Source organism: Scyliorhinus torazame, chromosome 7 (assembly GCF_047496885.1).
Source record: "Scyliorhinus torazame isolate Kashiwa2021f chromosome 7, sScyTor2.1, whole genome shotgun sequence".
Classification (NCBI taxonomy): domain Eukaryota; kingdom Metazoa; phylum Chordata; class Chondrichthyes; order Carcharhiniformes; family Scyliorhinidae; genus Scyliorhinus; species Scyliorhinus torazame.
In genome coordinates this window covers 2,743,024-2,766,668 of record NC_092713.1, presented here as the reverse complement: position 1 = coordinate 2,766,668, position 23,645 = coordinate 2,743,024, and the positions used below count along the sequence as shown (strand labels likewise).

The 23,645-nt window shown below is 47.8% G+C and overlaps 1 protein-coding gene across 1 annotated transcript in view; it reads left to right on the top strand.

Moving 5' to 3' along the window:
- Nucleotides 1-23,645, top strand: part of col11a1a (collagen, type XI, alpha 1a) — a 1,142,395-nt gene that overhangs the window by 152,195 nt on the left and 966,555 nt on the right. The window contains 4 exon segments of the mRNA XM_072510277.1: nt 738-866; nt 5,900-6,019; nt 6,657-6,755; nt 8,678-9,169. Of these exon segments, the coding sequence (XP_072366378.1) occupies nt 738-866; nt 5,900-6,019; nt 6,657-6,755; nt 8,678-9,169 (840 nt within the window).

The following is a 23,645-nucleotide window of genomic DNA, read 5'->3' as shown; positions in this document are numbered from 1 at the left end:
CACTCCATGGTCACAAGCGGAAGTCCTTTGTTCCTTTAATTTAACTCTCTTCCTGACACATACATCTTGTCCCAACACCCTGGTTTCTGGACTCAAACATTTTTTCTAACCTGGGGTGGCCCCTGGTTGCTAAGCAACAGCCCAATCTTTCTTTAAATTCTGTTTGTTTCCACATTGTAAACCTTCTCAATACAATGAAGTGAAACCAAAATGCATAGACCTGCAGGCACTTTTGTTTAACATGAGCTAACTGAAGTTTCAGCATTTTTTCATACAAACGCGCAAAATTAAACTTGCTTAAAGCTGTATCTATTTCTAATACTCACAAATGGTTGTGGGCCCAAAGGCAGCTAGACAGGACCAGGGGGCGGCATGGTAGCACAGTGGTTAGTACAGTTGCTTCACAGCACCAGGGTCCTAGGTTCGATTCCCCGCTGGGTCACTGTCTGTGCGGAGTCTGCACGTTCTCCCCGTGTCTGCGTGGATTTCCTCCGGGTGCTCCGGTTTCCTCCCACAAGTCCTGAAAGACGTGCTGTTCGGTGAATTGGACATTCTGAATTCTCCCTCTTTGTACCCGAACAGGCGCCGGAATGTGGCGACTAGGGGCTTTTCACAGTAACTTCATTGCAGTGTTAATGTCAGCCTACTTGTGACAATAAAAATTACTATTATTTATTATTATTATGTAGATGTATACTGTTGAGTGATGTTCTAATGTGATGTGTCTGTGTTTTCAGGGTGAGATCCAGCAGCTGTTAATTGTGCCTGATCATCGGGCTGCGTATGATTACTGCGACTATTACAGTCCCGACTGTAACAATCCTCTACCCAACATCCCGCAGGCTCAGGAACCACAGGTCAATGAGGTGGGTATCACTTTCAATGTCAGCAGGTAGCAGGGACTGTGAGAAAAGCACAATAGAAGCTGGAATACACAAAATAAGTGTCCACTCTGTCCTGTACAGTTTCAGTGCCAATCAAATCGCTCTCTCCGTTCTCTTCAACTGAAGCAAGATCGACAGTAAAATGTTGGTGTAGCACGTCATAAGAGACCTTGATTACTATTCATTACTGTTTCTAGAAGGACTCACATCTGTAATGGTTCTCTCTACCTCTCTATTTATCTATATCTCTGTCACTCTGACTCCTTCTGTCTCTCCTTCTCCATCTCTATCTCTCCCTCTGCCTTTCCGTCACTAACTCACTATTTCGCTCTCATTCTCTTTCTCCCTCTGTTTCACTCTCTTTCTCTGTCTCTCTCTCCCTCATTCTCTGTCTGCTGGTCTGTCTCTCCCACTCTCTCTCTTTCTCTCTTCCTCAGTCTCCATTTCTCTCTTTGCCTCTCTGTCTCGTTCTCTCAGTCTCTCCCTTTCACCCCTTCTCTCCATATCTCTCTGTCTCTCTTTGCCTCTCTCTTTCTCCTGCTCTTCCCCCTCTCTGTATTTTTTTCTCTGTGTCTTTCAATCTCTCTTCCTTTCTCTCCCTCCCTCTATCTGTTTCTCTCCCTCCCTCTCTCTTTCAGTTTCTCCCCTTTCTCTCTCCTCTCTCTGCCTCTCGCTCTCTCCCTCTCACCCTGTGTCTCTTCCTCTCACCCTGTGTCTCTTCCTCTCTTTCTTTCCCTCTGTCTCTCTATTTCTGTCTGTCTCTCTCTCTTCCTCTCTCTTTGTGTGTCTCTCTCTCTATATCTCTGTATCTCACTATTTCTCTCTCACTCTCCCTTTTCCCCCCTGCCTCCTTCTCTCGCTCTCTCTCTGCTTTCTGTAACTAACTCACCATTTCTCTGCCTCTGTCACTCTCTTTCTGTCTGGTTCTGTCTCTCTCTTTATTCCCTCTCTTTTTGGACCATATTTTCACTCTGGATGCAGGTCGTGTGTCTGAGAAAAGCTCAGCTTGGCCTGTGTGCCTGGGGAGAAAGTTCCCCCAAGGCCGGTATTTTCATTGTGGGGCTGGCTTGGGTGGTTTGGCTGCAGTCGGGCCTATTGATCCAGAAACAGTTTACAGGCTCTGGGTGTGCAGGTGGGCCCAGTGCGATGTCATGGGACCTTGTTTCATTATAATGAAAAACCCATCACCCCCCTCACTCCCCAAACACACCTTGAGTACCGTGCGCAGTTCTGACCACTCATTACAGAAAGGACGTCATCTCATTGGAGAGGGTCGAGAGGAGATTTACCAGGATGTTGCCAGGACTGGGAAATTGCAGTTATGAGGGAAGATTGGACAGGCTGGGGTTGTCCTCCCTGGAGCAGAGGAGGCTGAGGGCAGATTGGATTGGGGTACACTAAATCATGAGGGGCCTGGATAGAGTGGATGGGACGGGCCTGGTTACTTGAGCAGTGATCAATGCCTTGGGGCGGGGAAGGGGACAGAGGAGGAGACATCAGGTGATTGGGAGAAAGATTAGGGGAGAGATGAGGAGAATGTTCTCACTCAGACGATGGGGGGGGAGGGGGTGATCTCAAACTCACTGCCTGAAAAGGGGGTGGAGACAGAAACCAGCAACTCAGTTCGAGGGTGTCTGGATCGGCACCTCAGCTGCCAGAACCTGCAGACTTCACGGAATAATTGCTGGAAAGGGAGTTAGACTGAGGGCTCGGTTTTGGGCAGACGCAGACATGGTGGATGAAGTGGCCTCTTTCTGTACCGTAAACGTGCTATGAGTCCGTGGTTCTAGGAGAGGCTACAACTGTCAGGAAAGGTTGAACAGGCCGGAACTCTTTTCTCTCCTACTTTCATTGTTGGAACATCGGGACCACGAGGAGGCCATTCAGCCCCTTTAAGATATTCTGCTATCCAATGTATCTCAGCACCATTTCCAGTCAACCCCATGCACCCGGAGCCTTTGCCCCTCCCAAGAATTGTTGGAAACCTTTGTTGAACATGGAAGAGTTTGTGAGGCAGGAAGCTGATGAAAGAGCGGGGGACTGGGGAATTGCCGTTCGTTTTGCTGGAGGGGGTGAGATAAATTGTGAATTGTCTTGTTCTCCTCATGGTGACAGTTTAATTGGTGAGTTGGTTATTCAGGGAGGGAAGTTGAGCCCTCTGTCTAACACACAAATCCTGTTGCCAAGGATACTGCTCTACAAAATAACTCATCGGTAAATCTAGTCATTCTGGCTATCCTTCCATTGTCTCACTCACCCTGCCAAATAAACACCACCATTGTTGTTTACGCTGCATCGACCATGATTGGTTGCCTGTAGATTCCGAAACAACATGGATGGGTGTCAGGCAGAATATCAAGTCCAGGATGTCAGCCAAATATCTGCAGCAACCTCGACACAAACTCACTTTGACAGAGAGTGCTGCAAATAAGAAAGGGTTAATTTGGTGACATCACAAACTTGACAAATATCGATAATTGGCTGCGTCTAAAATCACTAACACGTTTTCTAATTCTCTGTGCTTAATCTAAACCGGTAATGAGAAATGTTCAACCGTTTTCACCTGAAGATTCCATTGTCACCAATGTTTTAACTTTCTCAACATGCTACATAGAATAGGAACCCTCCGATAATCACTTCCTCGCCCCACAGAATAGTGCAAAAGTTTCATTTGTACAGAAAACATTCAGCCCATTGCCTCGATGCTGGCTCTTTGAAAGAATGATCAGATTAGAGCCACCCCCCTGCCCACAGTCTTTTCAAGTATCGAGCTAATTCCCTTTTGAAAGTTATGATTGAATCTGCTTCCACCGTCCTTTCAGGCAGCACCTTCCCGATCACAACAACTCGCTGAATAAATATAAATCTCACCTCCCTGGACCATTGAGCATAAACTAACACTCAGATATGGGCTCATTCTCCAGCCAACATAATAGACACAAAGGAGTCAAAAATGATGCTTTCTTGCTGCTCCTCCATCAATCTTTCACCCAAATTAGAGAACAGTAGCAGGCAGGACCTCACCCCAGTCTTGGATCATTCCGTCTGTTCCACCAAAGGGAAGCCTCGGAGCTCACTGCAGGCATTGCTTGTGGCCTAGTACCCACGAGGTTTCCCTGTCTCTTATTGAGTTGCTAAATGGATGCTGTGGGTATAACTCAATATAAAATGTTGTGTATAGCCTCCTGCCAGACATTCCCACTGTCCATCCCTGTGCCACATTCCGGGTGTAATTACAATTTGATAAAAGCAAAATACTGCGGATTCTGGAAATCAGAAATAAAACAGAAAATTCTGGGAACGCAGCAGGAGGAGGAGCACCTGTGAAATGAGAATCAGAGGGAGCAGGCGATTGGATACAGGGCAATTCACCTCAGTGTTCCTCTGGCATGAAATGGGGAGCAATTCCTGCCAGGTGGGTTGGCGAGATCCATATCTCAATCCACCCACAGGTTTGGAGGTTGGAGTGAACTGGCCTCCGTAAGACCGGAGCGGCAGCTCTGACTCCTCAGAGATCGGGGCACCCTATAAAAAAGGATATCCCAATCTCAGAGTAACGTTCCGGCACCCACCCCCATTCTCATTCGCAATGACCCTCCCCCCTGCTCACCAGCATCAGGTCCTCCCTCCTCATCGCAGAAATCAGGCCCCCTCCCACCCCAAATGCCGGTCATCAGGACCCCCATATCTAACCGCTGGTACCAGTGCCCCCCCTCAAGTGAGCAAAGCCCCGCCACCTTCAGGCCCTGCCGCCTTTAGGTCCTGTCACCTCAAGCACTACCGCTTGGCACTGCCCTGCCATACTCCACCCTCCCCCGGCGTTGTCTCTCCATCTGGTCTCCATTTGCGGTGACCAGTGGTGTTTCGCGACGTGACCAGGGAATCGGCCCTGTTCCGAGTCCGATCTGACACCTGGTGAGAATGGGTCTTCCACCTGACACCCAAATTACTCTTGGGCTCAATGCCACAAGCGATCTGTCAATGTTAACATCGACGGTGAATACAAATATAAATTCATAGAATCCTAAAGCATTCTGACCATTGAGTCTGTGCTAGATTATCCAATTGACCCCATTCTCCTCACCTCTCCTCGTATCCCCGCAATTTCTTTCTTTTAGAAATATTCATCCACTTGCCTGGGTGAGCGCAGCTCCAACAACATTCAAGAAGCTCAACACCATGCAGGCCAGAGCAGTCCCGCTCGATAGGCATCCCATCCACCACCTTAAACATTCAAACCCTCCACCACCGACGCACAGTGGCAGCCGTGTGTACCATCTACAAGATGCACTGCACCAACTCACCAAGGTTCCTTAGACAGCACCTTCCAAACCCACGACCACCACCATCTAGAAGGACAAGAGCAGCAGATACCTGGGAACCCCACCACCTGGGGGTTCCCCTCCCAGTCACTCACCACCCTGACTGGGAAATATATCACCGTTCCTTCACTGTCCCTGGGGCAACATCTTGGAACTCCCTCCCTAACAGCACAGTGGGTGTACCTACACCTCAGGGCTTCAGAGATTCAAGAAGGCAGCTCACCACCACCTTCGCAAGAGTGGTTAGAGATGGGCAATAAACGTTGGCACAGCCACTGACACCAACATCTCATGAATGAATTTTTAAAAGCACCAATTCCCTTTGGAAGGTTATTGTTGAATTGCTTCCACCTCCTGTCAGGCAGCACATATGCATGAGATAGCACACAAACTTTATCCTGTTAATCTGCAACGATACTGAGCAGATAGTTGGAAGTTCTGTACATTGGGTGACTGGATGAAAACATGTCTGAGTTTGATCTTGATGTTTGTGTGGTGGGGTGCAGTGGATCCTACACAACTGGCTGCTGATTGGTCAGGGTTCATTGTGCACCCGCGCATGGGGTCAAGGTCCATCTCACGTCTCTGAACATATTTTCATTAATTGTGTGTGAAAAGGTTGATTCTGCTTACCCAGGCGTACCTTGGATTGCTACTAACAGAACTATGATTGCATTTCCCCTCACGGTGCAGTACTCTCCTGAAGAAATACTGGAATATGACTATGATTATAGTGATGGAGACTTTGTAGAGTTTGACTATCAGCCAACTGAGGAAAAATCAACATTGGAGGGGACAGACTTCCCAACTGAGGTAACAAAGTGACCAGATTCCAATCTCCAGCATGGTCTGTTTGCTTTGTCCATTCATCCTATCTATTTACTTGCCATCCTCATCATTCTCTTTTCTCCAGAGCAACTCCTTTCTGCTCTTTATTCTCCGCAATCCCCCCCTCCTCCACAAATCATCATTTTTTTTTTACAGCTGGGAGTGCAGGTGTCCCCACGACCTTCGATTCACATTTCTCTCCTGTTTTCCTGCCATCATTATTTATGCTATTTTCCATTCCATCTCTCACCACATTTTGCAGAAAAAGAAATTCATTTCATTCATCAAACTGAAGAAGGATGTTGGACAAACTAAAACTAAGAACATAGCGACAAAGATTACTTCCAAAAAAATCTTTACATCTACGAAGAGGAAACAAGACTTGGCCAGTCACCAAACAACATCAAAACTCAAGGTTGGGCCAAAGGTAGCAAAAATGATCAAGATCTTCTGAGGAGTCAAGACTGGAAGATCTCTGATGATAGACCTGAATGACCCTTAACCCACTCCCACCCCCCAAACCTCTTGTTCCCCACCCCGGCGAAATCTGCCAAATTCAGACCTGATTTAAGCTGTGTCGATAACTAAATACTCTCTTTGTTTTCTCTCAATTTCACTGCAGGTGGTGACCAATGTGCTGCCGGAAGAGACTGGCGAGGAATATTACTATGAAACCTATGAGGGAACGACCAGCTCAACAGTCGGAGAGAAAGTTAATGAGGTAAAAAACAACCAGAAAGGAAAATGATTTTCAAAGACCAGGTTGTCTCAGTTTATCAGCCTGTACCATGTGCAGTTTATCAGTTTACATTAACCTGGGGTTTTTTTGTGTGTTCTGCGAAATTGGTGACCTGGTTAGTGAGAGTTTCAATGAGAAAGGCTTTGATGTAAAGTTGATCTCAGTCACATTGACATGGATGTTGTCAGCGGTAAGTGGTGAAGTGAGAGGATGGAGAGTTCGGTTTTGTTCTCCTCTCATTCTGAAACATATCGGGGAGTTACTGCTCCTCTGACAACACCAAACACACCTGGACCTGACTGTGATGGAGCTGCCTCAAGAGCTGAATCCAGTATTGTCGTTTCAGTTGGCAATAAAATCGTGCCTTTTAAGCATTAAAAATATTTTGACAGCTCTTCATGTTGGATTTGGTGAGTAACAAATTGCTCAATTTGTTTGATAAAAATCCATTCACTGTGCTTTATATTTGCTGATTCTATTTAACTTGTCAATAAATGTGAATCAAAGCAAGAGGCAATGGCCAGTTAGGGTGGAACTTTTAACATTTATTTGACTTTATTTGATTCATGGCATCTTCCATTGGGTTCTGCTGCCTTCGGTACAGTTTGAGGGGGAATTTTGATACATTAGGGTCAATAGGAGATCATTAAGCTCCTCGAATCTATTCCACCATCAATTTGACCACTTCTGATCCGCATCTCAACTCTATCTGTCAACCTTGATTTTCATACCTTTAACAAATAGAAACCCATTGACCTCCAATTTGAGATGAACCCCAGAGGCCATCGTTTTTGTTTGGGGGGTGTAGAGTTGCAGTTAGCCACTCCCTTTTGTGTGATGAAATATTTCCTGCCATGGCCCCTGAATGGTCAACCTTTCATTTTAAAGTTATTTTCCTCTTTGTTCTGGAGTGTTCCCACCATCAGCAAAGGAAAGTGGAGTCACTTCATCCTGACACTAGTTGGAGTGTGAATATACCTTTAATCTTGATCACCACCTCAGCAGGGGCCTAAGTCTAGACTGGTACTGAGTTTCCTTGTTTCCCAGGTTTGAGCTGATGGAAAGTTCACATCAAGCTCTACAGTTTCGCTTTCTTTGTAATTTGACTCGGGCACAGCTCATAGAATGACATAGACACAGAGTCTTTGTGTTTAACCTTCACATGAACCTTCTCCCAGCCCCTCTTTATCTCGCCCTATCAGAACATCCTTCAGCTGATCAAAATTCAAACTGAGTTATGAAAAGCTTTGCATTTAAGTAGTTACTTGTTTATCCCACAGAAATGTTTGCAAACGTTTTGAAAACCTTAAGTTACAATCTCCATTGTTAGAGAAGTTGGCACAGAGAGTTTACCACACTGTATCTGGTGTTTTTTAAACATTGAGCTTCCGAATATCAATATCTTTCATAAGGACCAAAATGTTTGAAAATGCTGAAAGAAATCAAAGGGAATTAAAGTTAAAAGTTCGGAGCCAGCCATTGCCTCGACACTGACAGTTGCTCGCAAAGATTACCAAGAGATGAATGTGTTAGAGGAAATATGTTCTCTATATTTCCTCACTCATTTCAAATTCCCAATTGCTGCTAAATGTGATCACGAATAATTGCTCCTTCTAGTTTATGTGGGTTAACCCTTTTCATTCAGTCTCACGATTTTATATGAATGTCCTTTTCAAAATGCTAAACCTGCTCCCTGATGCAAGTAAACATTACAATTTTTAGTCAGTCTAACCCCTTATAAAATGTAACAGTTGACCCAGTTCACTCAAAAACCAGGGTGAACACCACCCACCATCTCTTGGGCTACTTTGCGTATTGTCGAATTAAGCTGAAGCTTTGCTAACACTATGCTCATATCATTTCTCATTTCCCAAACACTGTGAACTTCACTTGGACAAAATAAGACAAATATTGAAGACAACTATAAAGAGGACTATCTGACTGGAGAGGATTATTATCTTGAAAAGAAAGAGACTGAAGAAAAGGAACAGGAACTTAATGAGTATGATCTGAATGAGTATGATTTCAAAGAGTATGATCCCAATGAATATGAGATCAAGGAGTATGATGACCTCAATGGGCATGACCTTAACGGGCATGATGTCAAAGAGCATGACCTCAATGGCCATGACCTTAACGGGCATGATGTCAAAGAGCATGACCTCAATGGCCATGACCTCAATGAGCATGATGTCAAAGGTTCTTCCAGCAAAGGAACTGGGACTAATGATCATGAATTCAAAACATATGATGTTGAAGAATATGACCCCAATGAATATGACCCCAAGCGTTATGAAGATGAATATTATTATGAAGTCACAGAATATGAGGACAAAGACCCAACAACCACATCTACTAGGGAGGTGTTTGGACCTGGGGTTCCAGCTGAAACAAGTGTAAGTTCACAGATTTCTTTTGCAAGCTTTCAATACCAATTGTTTTGCATTTTTAAAAGTAATTAACTTGGTCTTCAGAAGAGATAAGTGGTGGTGACACCAATCTTTTCTGATCTTCTCCAGCTCCAAGTCACAGTTTACATTCCCCAATCCTGGGCATCGTTTGTCAGCTCTGGGAAAGGATGACATTAGTCGGTCACATTTCAATCCAGTATTTTCAATGAATAAGTAGAATTATCAGAGAGATTGAGTTCCCATCGAAATGCTTTATGTCACAGATAATGCCTCATCAGTATGAGAAAGTGTCAGATAAAATGTTATTTCACAAAATTAGGGCTCATTAAGGGTTGTAATATCAAGGGTTAAGAGTTAATTAGTGGACTGGAAACAGTGAAAGAATAAATTGAGCATTTTCAAATTGGCAGATTGTAACTGGTGATATGTTGGGGGTTAGACTACAAGAGTAAGAAAGTCTTACTGTAATTATATAGCCCTTTCTGAACTGAGTTTTCGGGAATGAATGAGGGTTGATGGAGACAGTACCAGTGGGTGGGATAATTCAGTTCAATTTTGGGTAGTATGGAAAAACTCAAAGATAAACAAAGCGTTAACGTTTTGAATTGGAAAATGCCAATTTTATTGAACAGCGATGTTTAAAAAGTGGACTAGAAATCAGTCGAGGAGCAAGTGGGAGATAGGCAAGGACGAGATAGTGAGGGCTCTGAAAAAAATATCCTCCGACAAAGAAAAGGGGTTGGCTCCCAAATCCAGATCCTCTTAGATGTCAAACAGCACAGAATAGAATTAGACAATAAAGGAAAGCTTATGTCAGATACCGAGACTTCAAGATTGTGTAAAGCTAGAAGAGGGTCGAATGTGCAATTGTGAAATTGTAACAGTCATTGTCTTGGACCAAGAACGAGATGGACCATTTCTGTCTGAAATGAGAAGACGTTCATTACTCATAGTCCTGTTGTGCCACAGACTCCCATTGGAACGTGGATAAGGGCCTCGAGCTTTCTGGGATGCAAATGTTGAATTTGATAGCAGTCTAGCAATTGCTGTTCTGGAAGTGCGAGTAACACAGCAACTTATTTATATACAATGAAGTCCGAATCGCCACAACATTTGGAGGATTTGTCCCATTCTGTCATAAAAGCTAGATGTCATCCTCAAACTCTGAGTTTTGAGAAACTTCAGAATTTTTCTATTTATTAAGAGGAACCTAACCGTAAGGAACTTGTTAATGAGGAGATTTATGTTCCTGACACTTGATCTCTCCATATTTGCAGACATAAATCTGAACATACACATTCACAGCAGCATTAGGGCCAATCAGCCTCTCGATTGGTTGATCTGACTGGTCGCAACATCACTTCCCCTCCCAGCCCCAATAATTTGACATTCTTGATTAATAAGAGAATCGATCTTCCACAGCCTGAAAATGATGCAGCCTCCATTGCTCTGGAGAGTTCCTCAGACTGATAACTCTCAGAGAAAACAATTCTCCTCATCACAGTCTGATTATAAACTGTGACCCTCCAGTTCTAGTCGCTTCCACAAGGGGGAACATCTCTCCGTATCCACCCTGTCAAATCCCCTCAGGATCTTATATGTTTCAATAAAATCACCTCTCATTCTCCGAAACAAGTACAGATTCAGGCCCAGCCTCTAACCTTGCCTCATAAGACAACCCTTCATTGCAGCGAGTGAACATTCCCGGAACTGCTTTCAAACACATTTGTCTCCTTCTTCAGTGAGGAGGCCAAGATTGTGCACAGTATCCAGATGTGGTTTCACCAAGTACCGATACAGCTGCAGTAAAACATCCGTACTTGTATATTCCATTCCCCTTGCATTAACGACAACATTCCATTGGCCTCTTTAATCCCTTTCTGTACTAACCTTCCCTGATTCATGTACCAGGACACCCAGATCCCTCTGTACCTCAGAGGCACTGTAGCACAGTGGTTAGCACTGTTGCTTCACATTGGCTGGTTCCTGGGTTCGATTCCTGGCTGGGGTCACTGTCTGTTCAGAGTCTGCACGTTCTCCCCGTGTCTGTGTGGGTTTCCTCTGGGTTCCTCCCACAAGTCCCGAAAGACGTGCTGTTTGGTGAATTGGACATTCTGAATTCTCCCTCTGTGTACCCGAACAGGTGTCGGAATGTGGCGACTAGGGGATTTTCACAGTAACTTCATTGCAGTGTTAATGTAAGCCCACTTGTGACAATAAAGATTATTATTATTATTCCGCAGTCTCTCTCCATTTAGATAATTTGCTGCTTTTTTATTCTTCCTGCCAAATTGGACAAGTTCATTTTTTCCCACATTATGCTCCATCTGACAAATCCTTGCCTGCTCACTGAACCTGTCTCTGTCCCTTTGAAAATTCTACATGACTTCTAGTCCAGAAAGAGAACATACCAAATAGTTCAATCTCATTTGTGCAGAATTTCTTCCAGATTTTCTTTTCTCTTTACTTTCTATGTCTCACCCCACTCTTGTTTTTATTATTTTACGGGCTGTGGGTATTGCTGGCCTGACCAGGGTTTTTATTGCCTTTCCCTCGTTACCCCTCAGAAAGTGGTTGGGGTGAGCTTTCTTCTTGAGCCGCTGCAGTCCCTGAGGTGTAGGTACACCCACTGTGCTGTTAGGGAGGGAGTTCCAGGATGTTGCCCTAGCGACAGTGAAGGATATATTTCCCAGTCAGGATGGTGAGAGACTCGGAGGGGAACCTCCAGGTGGTGGGGTTCCCAGGTATCTGCTGCTCTTGTCCTTCTAGATGGTAGCGGTCGTGGGTTTGGAAGGTGCTGACGAAGGAACCTTGGTGAGTTCCTGCAGTGCATCTTGTAGATGGTACACACGGCTGCCACTGTTCGCTGGTGGTGGAGGGAGTGAATGTTCAGTCGGTGGATAGGGTGCCAATCAAACGTGCTGCATTTATCGCAGTGCTAGTGTGACACAAGATGGTGGAGGGTATTCTCAGGGTGCAGGCAGAAGTTTCTCTCCACAAGGACTGTGTGGTGATACTCCTGCCAATGTTGTCATGGACAGATTTGTGAGAGGTCGATCATAGGAGGAGATCAAGTGTGTTTTTCCCTCTTGTTGGTTCCCTCACCACCTGCTGCAGTCCAGTCTCGCAGCGATGCCCTTTAGGACCCGGCCAGCTCGGTCTGTGGTGGTATTACCGAGCCAGTCTTGGTGATGGACATTGAAGTCCCCACCCAGAGTATATTCTGTGCCCTCGCCACCCTCAGTGCTTCCTCCGAGTGGTGTTCAACATGGGGGAGTAACTGATTCATCAGCTGATGGTGGCCGGTATGTGGTAATCAGCAGGAGGGTCTGTGAGTGGGGGTGGGGTGGGGGAGGGTCTGTGAATGGGGGGTGAGGGTGGGGAGGGTTTGTGAGTGGGGGGGTGGGGGTAGGGGAGGGTCTGTGAATGGGGAACAACATTGGCTATTCTCCAGTCCTCCGGGACGTCACCTGAAGACAGTGAGGATCCAAAGATTTCTGTCAAGGCCTCAGCAATTTCCTCTCCAGCCTCCTTCAGTATTCTGGGGTAGATCTCATCAGGCCCTGGGGACTTATCTACCTTAATATTTTTTAAGACACCCAACACCTCGTCTTTTTGGATCACAATGTGACCCAGGCTATCTACACACCCTTCTCCAGAATCAACATCCACCAATTCCTTTTCTTTGGTGAATACTGATGCAAAGTATTCATTTAGTACCTCGCCCATTTCCTCTGGATCCACACATAGATTCCCTTGCCTATCCTTCAGTGGGCCAACCCTTTCCCTGGCTACCCTCTTGCTTTTTATGTACGTGTAAAAAGCCTTGGGATTTTCCTTAACCCTATTTGCCAATGACTTTTTGTCACCCCTTCTAGCCCTCCTGACTCCTTGCTTAAGTTCCTTCCTATTTTCCTTATATTCCACACAGGCTTCGTCTGTTCCCAGCCTTTTAGCCCTGACAAATGCCTCCCTTTTCTTTTTGACGAGGCCTACAATACCTCTCGTTATCCAAGGTTCCCGAAATGTGCCGTATTTATCCTTCTTCCTCACAGGAACATTCCGGTCCTGAATTCCTTTCAACTGACATTTGAAAGCCTCCCACATTTCAAATGTTGATTTACCCTCAAACATCTGCCCCCAATCTAGGTTCTTCAGTTCCTGCCTAATATTGTCATAATTAGCCTTCCCCCAATTTAGCAAATTCACCCTAGGACCATAGAATCATAGAATCATAGACGTTTACAGCATGGAAACAGGCCCTTCGGCCCAACCAGTCCATGCCGCCCAGTTTTTTACCATTAAGCTAGTCCCAGTTGCCCGCACTTGGCCCATAACCCTCTATACCCATCTTACCCATGTAACCATCTAAATGCTTTTTGAAAGACACAATTGTACCCGCTTCTACTACTACCTCTGGCAGCCCATTCCAGACACTCACTACCCTCTGAGTGAAGAAATTGCCCCTCTGGGCCCTTCTGAATCTCTCCCCTCTCACCTTAAACCTATGCCCTCTAGTTTTAGACTCCCCTACCTTTGGGAAAACCACTCTTATCCTTGTCCACCAGCACTTTAAAACTTACTGAATTGTGGTCACTGTTCCCAAAATGCTCCCCTACTGAAACTTCTACCACCTGGCCGGGCTCATTCCCTATCTACATATTGTCGAAAGAAGCCCTCCTGGTTGCTCCTTGCAAACTCTGCCCCGTCCCAGCCCCTAGCACTAAGTGAGTCCCAGTCAATATTGGGGAAGTTGAAGTCTCCCATCACCACAAAAACCCTGTTGCTTTTACTCCTTTCCAAAATCTGTCTACCTATCTGCTCCTCTATCTCCCGCTGGCTGTTGGGAGGCCTGTAGTAAAGCCCCCAACGTTGTGACTGCACCCTTCTTATTCCTGATCTCTACCCATATAGCCTCGCTGCCCTCTGAAGTGTCCACCCGCAGTACAGCTGTGATATTCTCCCTAACCAGTAGCGTAACTCCGCCACCCCTTTTACATCCCCCTCTATCCCGCCTGAAACATCTAAATCCTGGAATGTTTAGCTGCCAATCCTGCCCTTCCCTCAACCAGGTCTCTGTAATGGCAACAACATCATAGTTCCAAGTGCTAATCCAAGCTCTAAGTTCATCTGCCTTACCCGTAATACTTCTTGCATTAAAACATATGCACTTCAGGCCACCAGTCCTGCTGTTTTCAGCAACATCTCCCTGTCTGCTCTGCCTCAGAGCCATACTGTCCCTATTCCCTAGTTCTCCCTCAATGCTCTCACCTTCTGACCTATTGCTCCCGTGCCCACCCCCCTGCCATACTAGTTTAAACCCTCCCGTATGACACTAGCAAACGTCGCGGCCAGGATATTTATGCCTCTCCAGTTTAGATGCAACCCGTCCTTCTTATATAGGTCACACCTGCCCCGGAAGAGCTCCAAGTGGTCCAGATAACAGAAACCCTCCCTCCTACACCAGCTGTTTAGCCACGTGTTTAGCTGCTCTATCTTCCTATTTCTAGCCTCACTGGCACGTGGCACAGGGAGTAATCCTGAGATTACAACCCTAGAGGTCCTGTCTTTTAACTTTCTGCCTAGCTCCCTGAACTCCTGCTGCAGGACCTCATGCCCCTTCCTGCCTATGTCGTTCGTACCAATATGTACAACGACCTCTGCCTGTTTGCCCTCCCCCTTCAGGATGCCCTCTACCCGTTCGGAGACATCCTGGACCCTGGCACCAGGGAGGCAACATACCATCCTGGAGTCTCTTTCCCGTACACAGAAGCACCTATCTGTGCCCCTGACTATAGAAAGGACACCTGGGTGTCCTCGGGCTGGGCAAGATGGGCCGAATGGCCTCCTTCTGTGCTGTAACCTTTCTATGGTTCAGTGATTGGCTTCACCGAGAACTGGCTGCAGCGTTACGAAGGCTGGGACCTGAATACTGACAGGTATTTGACATTTCGAAAAGTCAGGAAACTAGGAAAAAGTGGAGGGATAACTCCAATTAAGGATGTCGGTCGTGAGAGGTGACCCTGGCTTTCAATGACAGGATGTAGAACCAGTTTGGGTAGAGATACGAAACAGGAAAAGTAAGAGGTCACTTGTGGGAGTAGTTTATGGACCTCGAACAATAGTTACATGGGGCGGGATTCTCCGACTCCCCGCCGGGTAGGGGAGAATCCCAGCCGTGGTAGGACAGAGGGTATAGGAAGTTGTAAATGGGACATGTAAGAAATGTACCACAATGATGATGGAAAACATTAAGCTACGTGAAGAATCAGGTTAGCTCAGGTGGCCTGGTACAAATCTTAGAGCATCACGTTCAGGGAGCAGGCTAACCCAGACCTGGTAATCAGCAATGAGACGGGATTTATCAATCATCTTATAGCAAAGACAACAACGATCATAGCAAGATTGAATTTCATGTTCAATTTGAAGGGTCGAGGTCTGGGTCTGAGACGGTTTCAAATCTGAATTAAGGTACATAAGAATATGGGGCGAGATTCTCTGATCCCCCGCCGGGTCGGAGAATCGCCGGGGGCTGGGGGGGCGCGGGCCCCCGATGGGCCGACGTCCCGCTGCTAGAATGCCTGCCCTGCCGGCGTGGATTGAACCACCTACCTTACCGGCGGGACGAGGCGGCGCGGGCGGGCTCCGGGGTCCTGGGGGGGGGGGGGCGCGGGGCGATCTGGTCCCAGGGGGTGCCCCCATGGTGGCCTGGCCCATGATCAGGGCCCACCGATCCACGGGCGGGCCTGTGCCGTGGGGGCACTCTTTTCCTTCCGCCTTCGCCACGGTCTCCACCATGGCGGAGGCAGAAGAGACTCCCTCCACTGCGCATGCGCGGGAAACTGTCAGCGGCCGCTAACGCTCCCGCGCATGCGCCACCCGGAGATGTCATTTCCGCGCCAGCTGGCGGGGCGGAAATTAGTCCGGCGCGGGCCTAGCCCCTCAAGGTTGGGGCTCGGCCCCCCAAGATGCGGAGGATTCTGCACCTTTGGGGTGGCGCGATGCCCGACTGATTTGCGCCGTTTCTGGCGCTGGTCGGCGGACATCGCGCCGATTGCGGAGAATTTCGCCCATGAAGTCTGATCTATCTAAAGTAAATTGAGAAACTAGGTTAGGAGGTAGGACAGTAATCTCGCACTATCCAATTTCCACATGTATTACTGGCGGCCAACGAGGAGCAGGTATTGGGGTGGTACAGAGAATCGGACACCACGTGGGGGAAGATGGAGGCAGGTTTGTGTCGAGGGTCGGGTTTCTGGGCCTCAGTAACCACTCCCACTCTCTCCAACCCAGAGGTGATGGCCACCTTGAAGATAGGGAGGCAGCTCTGACAACATTACAAGCTGAGGGCCGTGTTATTGTTGGCTCCTATAAATGGTAACCACTTGTTTGCGCCATCCGGTTTGGATTTGACTTTTAAGGTGTGGGGAGGGAAGGGGTTCGAGTGCTTCAGAGACCAGTTTATAAATGGGACAGTTCGCCAGTGGGAGGAGTTCTCAGCGAAATTCCAACTGCCAGGGGCACACCTATTCCGATATTTCCAATTGTGTGACTTAGTCCGCGGGGCTTGCCTGCATCTCCCCTTCGTGCCACAGCCTTCCCTGTTGGAGGAAACCTTACAGTTGGCAAGGACTTGGGGGGGGGAGCGCTAGGATCGCAAAAATCGATGAGCGAACCATCTCATTGGAATCTACTCATATGATCAGGTGAAGGAAAAAAGGGGAGGACTTGGGACCCAGTTTACATGAGGATGTGTGGAATGAGGACCTCTGTGGGGTAAATTCCACCTCATCCTGCTCACCCCTCAGCCTCATCTAATAATAATAATAATCTTTATTATTGTCACAAGTAGGCTTACATTAACATTACAATGAAGTTACTGTGAAAAGCCCCTAGTCGCCACATTCCGGCGCCTGTTCGGGTACACAGAGGGAGAATTCAGAAGGTCCGATTCACCAAACAGCACGTCTTTCAGGATTCCAGGTGGTTCAAAGAGCTCATCCAGCCTAAAGTATGATGAGCAGTTTCTTTGATGGAACTAAGTCACGCAATTGATGGAATGGAGGACAGGTGTGAGCGGTGTCCTCGTGGGTCCGCCAACCATACCCACATGTTCTGGTCTTGTCCAAAGATGGTGAGCTTTTGGGTGTCCTTCTTTAGCACCATGTCAGCAGTTCCCAACATTGATCTGGAGTCTTGTCCATTGGTGGCCAATTTTGGTGTGTCAGACTGGCCGGGGCTGCAGACTGGCCGGGGCTGCGGACTGGGGTGAGGGCGGGTGCATTCGCCCTCATCCCCCCAATGTATAACCCCTTCCAATGTATAATCCCCCCCAATGTATAATCCCCCCCAATGTATAATCCCCACCAATGTATAATAAGAACAGAAGAACATAAGAACTAGGAGCAGGAGTAGGCCATCTGGCCCCTCGAGCCTGCTCCGCCATTCAATGAGATCATGGCTGATCTTTGTGGACTCAGCTCCACTTTCCGGCCCGAACACCATATCCCCGAATCCCTTTATTCTTTAGAAAGGCATCTATCTTTTTCTTAAAACGTTTAAAGAAGGAGCCTCAACTGCTTCACTGGGCAAGGAATTCCAGAGATTCACAACCCTTTGGGTGAAGAAGTTCCTCCTAAACTCAGTCCTAAAATAGCCCTAGAATAAACTGGGATTGTTCTCCCCAGAGAGACGGAGGCTGAGGGGCGACCTGATAGAAGTTTATAAAATTATGAGGGGTATAGATAGAGTGAACAGTTGGAGGCTTTTTCCCAGGGTGGAAATGACAATTACAACAGGGCACAGGTTCAAGGTGAGGGGGGAAAGGTTCAGTGGAGATGTGCGAGTGAAGTTTTTTTACACCGAGGGTGGTGGTGGCCTGGAATGCACGGCCCAGTGAGGCGGTTGAGGCAGATACGTTAGCGACCTTTAAGACTTATCTGGACAGGTACATGAACAGACGGGGTAGAGAAGGATACAGGCGGTTAGTGTAGATAGGATACATGATGGGTGCAGGCTTGGAGGGCCGAAGGGCCTGTCCTTGTGCTGTATTGTTCTTTGTTATTTGTTCTTTGCTACTTACTCAGATTCCATCTCAGACCCTCTGATGAGTCTCTAACGAGTTTATCTTCCTGTTGCAGTAATTAATACCACAATGATAACTGCCACTTTGGGCAGTGCTCTACTTAACAAACTAGCCTAACTTACTTGCAGGTTGATACTATGTCCTATCTTGATTCTTAATCTACAGCTAAACCTGAAAAGGACCTATCAAGACTTACCATGTGACACTAATTCACTGCTCACTTGGTCTCCATCTCACTCCGGCGTAGTCACCTGTCTCCTCGCACGCACTTCACTGATTAGACCTACTATTAGACCTAAAGGCTCACGAGGACCAGCTGGTCTGCATCCTGGTATCTTAGAAGATTTAGCTACAGAGACAGTAGATGTATTGGTTATAATCTTACAAAATTCCTTAGATTCTGGGAGGATCCCAGTGGATTGGAAAATAGCTAATGTAGCACCTTGATTCAAGAAAGGAGGGAGACTGACGGCAAGAAGTTACAGGCACTTAGCTTAACATCTGTCAACAGAAAATTGTTAGAATCCACCATTAGGGAGTTTATTGCAGGATACATAGAAAATCATAATTTGATCACCAGGGATCAACCCAATGGGGTTTTGAAAGGGAAATCATGTTTAACTAACTTATTTAAGTATTTTGAAGAAGTAACAAGCAAGGTGGATGAAAAATGAAAACTAAAATCACCTATTGTCACAAGTAGGCTTCAATGAAGTTACTGTGAAAAGCCCCTAGTCGCCACATTCCGGCGCCTGTTGAGGGAGGCCGGTATGGGAATTGAACTGGCCTACTGGCCTGCATTGGTCTGCTTTAAAAGCCAGCTTTTTAGCCCTGTGCTAAACCAGCCTCTGGATAAAGGGAACCTGTAGATGTGGTGTATTTGGATTTCCAAAAGGCATTTGATAATGTGCCACATCAAAGGTCACACATATTAGCACGGGCAGAGGATTACTGAGCTAACAGGGAGCAGAGAGTAGGGGTAAGTGGGTTTCTTTTGGGTTAGCAAGCTGTTGCCACATGGATCAGTCCTGGTGCTCAACTATTTCCAATTTATATCAATGCCATGGACAAAGGGAGTGAACATTTGGTTGCAAAATTTTCTGATGACACAGATAGGGAGGAATATAATGTGTAAAGAGGAGGTGCAGAGCCTGCAAGGGGACATAGAGAGGTTAGGTTTGTGGGCAACAATTTGGCAGGTAGAGTTTTATGTGGGAAAATGTGAGCTTGTCCACTTTTCAGGAAGAAGAGAAAAAGGGCAAATTATTTAAATAGTGTTTGGAGATCTCTGAAGTGCAGAGGGATCTGGGTGTCCGGGTACAGAGGGATCTGGGTGTCCGGGTACAGACGGATCTGGGTGCCCTGGTAAGAGGGATCTGGGTACAGAGGGATCTGAGTGCCCGGGTACAGAGGGACCTGGGTGTCGGGGTACAGAGGGATCTGGGTGTCCGGGTACAGAGGGATCTGGGTGTCCGGGTACAGAGGGATCTGGGTGTCCGGGTACAGAGGGATCTGGGTGTCCGGGTACAGAGGGATCTGGGTGTCCGGGTACAGAGGGATCTGGGTGTCTGGGTAAAGAGGGATCTGGGTGTCCGGGTACAGAGGGATCTGGGTGTCCGGGTACAGAGGGATCTGGGTGTCCGGGTACAGAGGGATCTGGGTGTGTCTGGGTACAGAGGGATCTGGGTGTCCGGGTACAGAGGGATCTGGGTGCCCGGGTACAGAGGGATCTGGGTGTCTGGGTACAGAGGGATCTGGGTGTCCGGGTACAGAGGGATCTGGGTGTCTGGGTACAGAGGGATCTGGGTGTCCGGGTACAGAGGGATCTGGGTGTCTGGGTACAGAGGGATCTGGGTGTCCGGGTACAGAGGGATCTGGGTGTCCGGATACAGAGGGATCTGGGTGTCCGGGTACAGAGTGATCTGGGTGTCCGGGTACAGAGGGATCTGGGTGTTTGAGTACAGAGGGATCTGGGTGTCCGGGTACAGAGGGATCTGGGTGTCCGGGTACAGAGGGATCTGGGTGTCTGGGTACAGAGGGATCTGGGTGTCCGGGTACAGAGGGATCTGGGTGTCTGGGTACAGAGGGATCTGGGTGTCCGGGTACAGAGGGATCTGGGTGTCCGGATACAGAGGGATCTGGGTGTCCGGGTACAGAGGGATCTGGGTGTCCGGGTACAGAGGGATCTGGGTGTCCGGATACAGAGGGATCTGGGTGTCTGGGTACAGAGGGATCTGGGTGTCCGGATACAGAGGGATCTGGGTGTCTGGGTAAAGAGGGATCTGGGTGTCCGGGTACAGAGGGATCTGGGTGTCCGGGTACAGAGGGATCTGGGTGTGTCTGGGTACAGAGGGATCTGGGTGCCTGGGTACAGAGGGATCTGGGTGCCCGGCTACAGGGGGATCTGGGTGTCTGGGTACAGAGGGATCTGGGTGTCCGGGTACAGAGGGATCTGGGTGTCCGCGTACAGAGAGATATGGGTGTTTGAGTACAGAGGGATCTGGGTGTCCGGGTACAGAGGGATCTGGGTTGTCCGGGTACAGAGGGATCTGGGTGTCTGGGTACAGAGGGATCTGGGTGTCCGGGTACAGAGGGATCTCGGTGTCCGGGTACAGGGGGATCTGGGTGTCCGCGTACAGAGAGATATGGGTGTTTGAGTACAGAGGGATCTGGGTGTCCGGGTACAGAGGGATCTGGGTGTCCGGGTACAGAGGGATCTGGGTGTCTGGGTACAGAGGGATCTGGGTGTCCGGGTACAGAGGGAACTGGGTGTGTCTGGGTACAGAGGGATCTGGGTGCCCGGGTACAGAGGGATCTGGGTGCCCGGGTACAGAGGGATCTGGGTGTCTGGGTACAGAGGGATCTGGGAGTCCGGGTACAGAGGGATCTGGGTGTCCGGGTACAGAGGGATCTGGGTGTCCGGGTACAGAGGGATCTGGGTGTCCGGGTACAGAGGGTTCTGGGTGTCCGAGAACAGAGGGATCTGGGTGTCCGGGTACAGAGGGATCTGGGTGTCCGGGTACAGAGCGATCTGGGTGTCCGGGTACAGAGCGATCTGGGTGTCCTGGTACAAAGGGATCTGGGTGTCGGGGTACAGAGAGATCTGGGTGTCCGGGTACAGAGCGATCTGGGTGTCCGGGTACAGAGCGATCTGGGTGTCCTGGTACAAAGGGATCTGGGTGTCGGGGTACAGAGAGATCTGGGTGTCCGGGTACAGAGCGATCTGCGTGCCCTGGGACAGGAATCACAGTAAGTTAGTCTGCAGGTACAGCAAATGATTAGGAAGGTAAATGGAATGTTATCGAAAAGGAGGAGCAATTTGGTCTTTTAAAAGATATTAAGGTAGATAAGTCTCCTGAGCCAGATGGGTTTTACCCCAGAATACTGAGGGAAGCAAGGAGGGAAATTGCTGGGGCCTTGACTGACATCTTTGTATCCTCATTGGCTACAGGTGATATCCCAGAGGACTGGAGACTAGCTAATGTGGTACCGCTGTTTAAGAAAGGTAGCAGGGGTAATCCAGGAAACTATAGACTGATGAGCCTCACGTCGGCAATAGGTAAATTATTGGAGAGAATTCTCAGGGTCAGGATTTATACCCATTTGGAAACAAATGGACTGATTAGCGATAGACAGCATGGTTTTGTGAAGGGGAGGTCGTGCCTCACTAACTTGATCGAGTTTCTTGAGGCGGTGACAAAAATGATTGATGCGGGGAGGGCGGTGGATGTTGTTTACATGGACTTCAGTAAAGCCTTTGACAAGGTGCCTCATGGCAGACTGGTACAAAAGGTGAAGTCACACGGGATCAGAGGTGAGGTGGTAAGATGGATACAGAACTGGCTCGGTCACAGAAGACAAAGGGTAGCAGTAGAGGGTGTTTTCTGAATGGAAGGTTGTGACGAGTGGTGTTCCACAGGGATCGGTGCTGGGGCCTCTGTTGTTTGTGGTGTACATAAACGATTTGGAGGAAAATGTATCCGGTCTGATTAGTAAGTTCGCGGATGACACTAAGGTGGGTGGAGTGGCAGATAGTGTTGAGGATTGTCAGAGGATACAGCAGGACATGGATAGGTTGGAGACGTGGGCAGAGAAATGGAGTTTAATCCGGACAAATGTGAGGTAACATGGAGGGAAAATATACCGTAAATGACAAAACTCTTCGGAATATAGAAAGTCAGAGAGATCTGGGCGTGCAGGCCCACAGATCTTTGAAGGTGGCAACACAAGTGGACAAGGTAGTCAGAAAGCAGACGGAATGCTTGCCTTCATTGGACGGGGCATCGAGTATAAAACTGGCAAGTCATGCTACAGTTGTATAGAACCTTGGTAAGGCCGCACTTAGAATATTGCGCACAATTCTGGTCGCCACACTACCAGAAGGATGTGGAGGCTTTGGAGAGGGTGCAGAGGAGGTTTACGAGGATGTTACCTGGTCTGGAGGGTGTTAGCTATGAGGAGAGGCTGAATAGACTCGGACTGTTTTCATTAGAAAGACGGAGGTTGAGGGGTGACCTGATAGAGATCTACAAGATTATGAGGGGCACAGATCGAGTGGATGGGCAGGCACTCTTTCCCAGGGTGGAGGGGTCAGTCACCAGGGGGCAGAGGTTTAAGGTCCTTGGAGTAAAGTTTAGAGGAGATGTGCGAGGCAGGTTTTTTACACAGAGGGTGGTGAGTGTCTGGAACGCGTTGCCAGGGGAGGTTGTGGAAACAGATACATTAACGGCGTTCAAAAGGCATCTTGACAAACACATGGATTTTTAAAAAAAATCTTTATTGTCACAAGTAGGCTTACATTAACACTGCAATGAAGTTACTGTGAAAATCCCCTAGTTGCCACATTCCGGCGCCTGTTCGGGTACACAGAGGGAGAATTCAGAATGTCCAAATTACCTAACAGCACGTCTTTCGGGACGTGTGGGAGGAAACCGGAGCACCCGGAGGAAACCCACGCAGACACGGGGAGAACGTACAGACTCCGCAGAGGCAGTGACCCAAGCCGGAATCGAACCTGGGACCCTGGAGCTGTGAAGCAATAGTGATGGGTATAGAGGGATACGGCACTAGGAAGTGCTGAGGGTTTGGGCCAAGGTTGGTATCATGACCGGCACGGGCTGGGAGGGCCGAAGGGCCTGTTCCTGTGCTGTACTGTTCTTTGTTCTTTGTTATTGTTTATTGCAAGGAATATGGAATAGAAAAGTAGAAAAATAGAAAACCACATCTGGAAATACTCTGTACAGGTTTTGTCTCCATATTTGAAAAAGGTCCCGTTGCGTTAGAAACAGTTCAAACAAGGTTCACTGGACTCATTCCTGAGATGAAGAACTTTAAAAAAAATTAATCCATGGGAGGGGCAAACATTTATTCCCATCC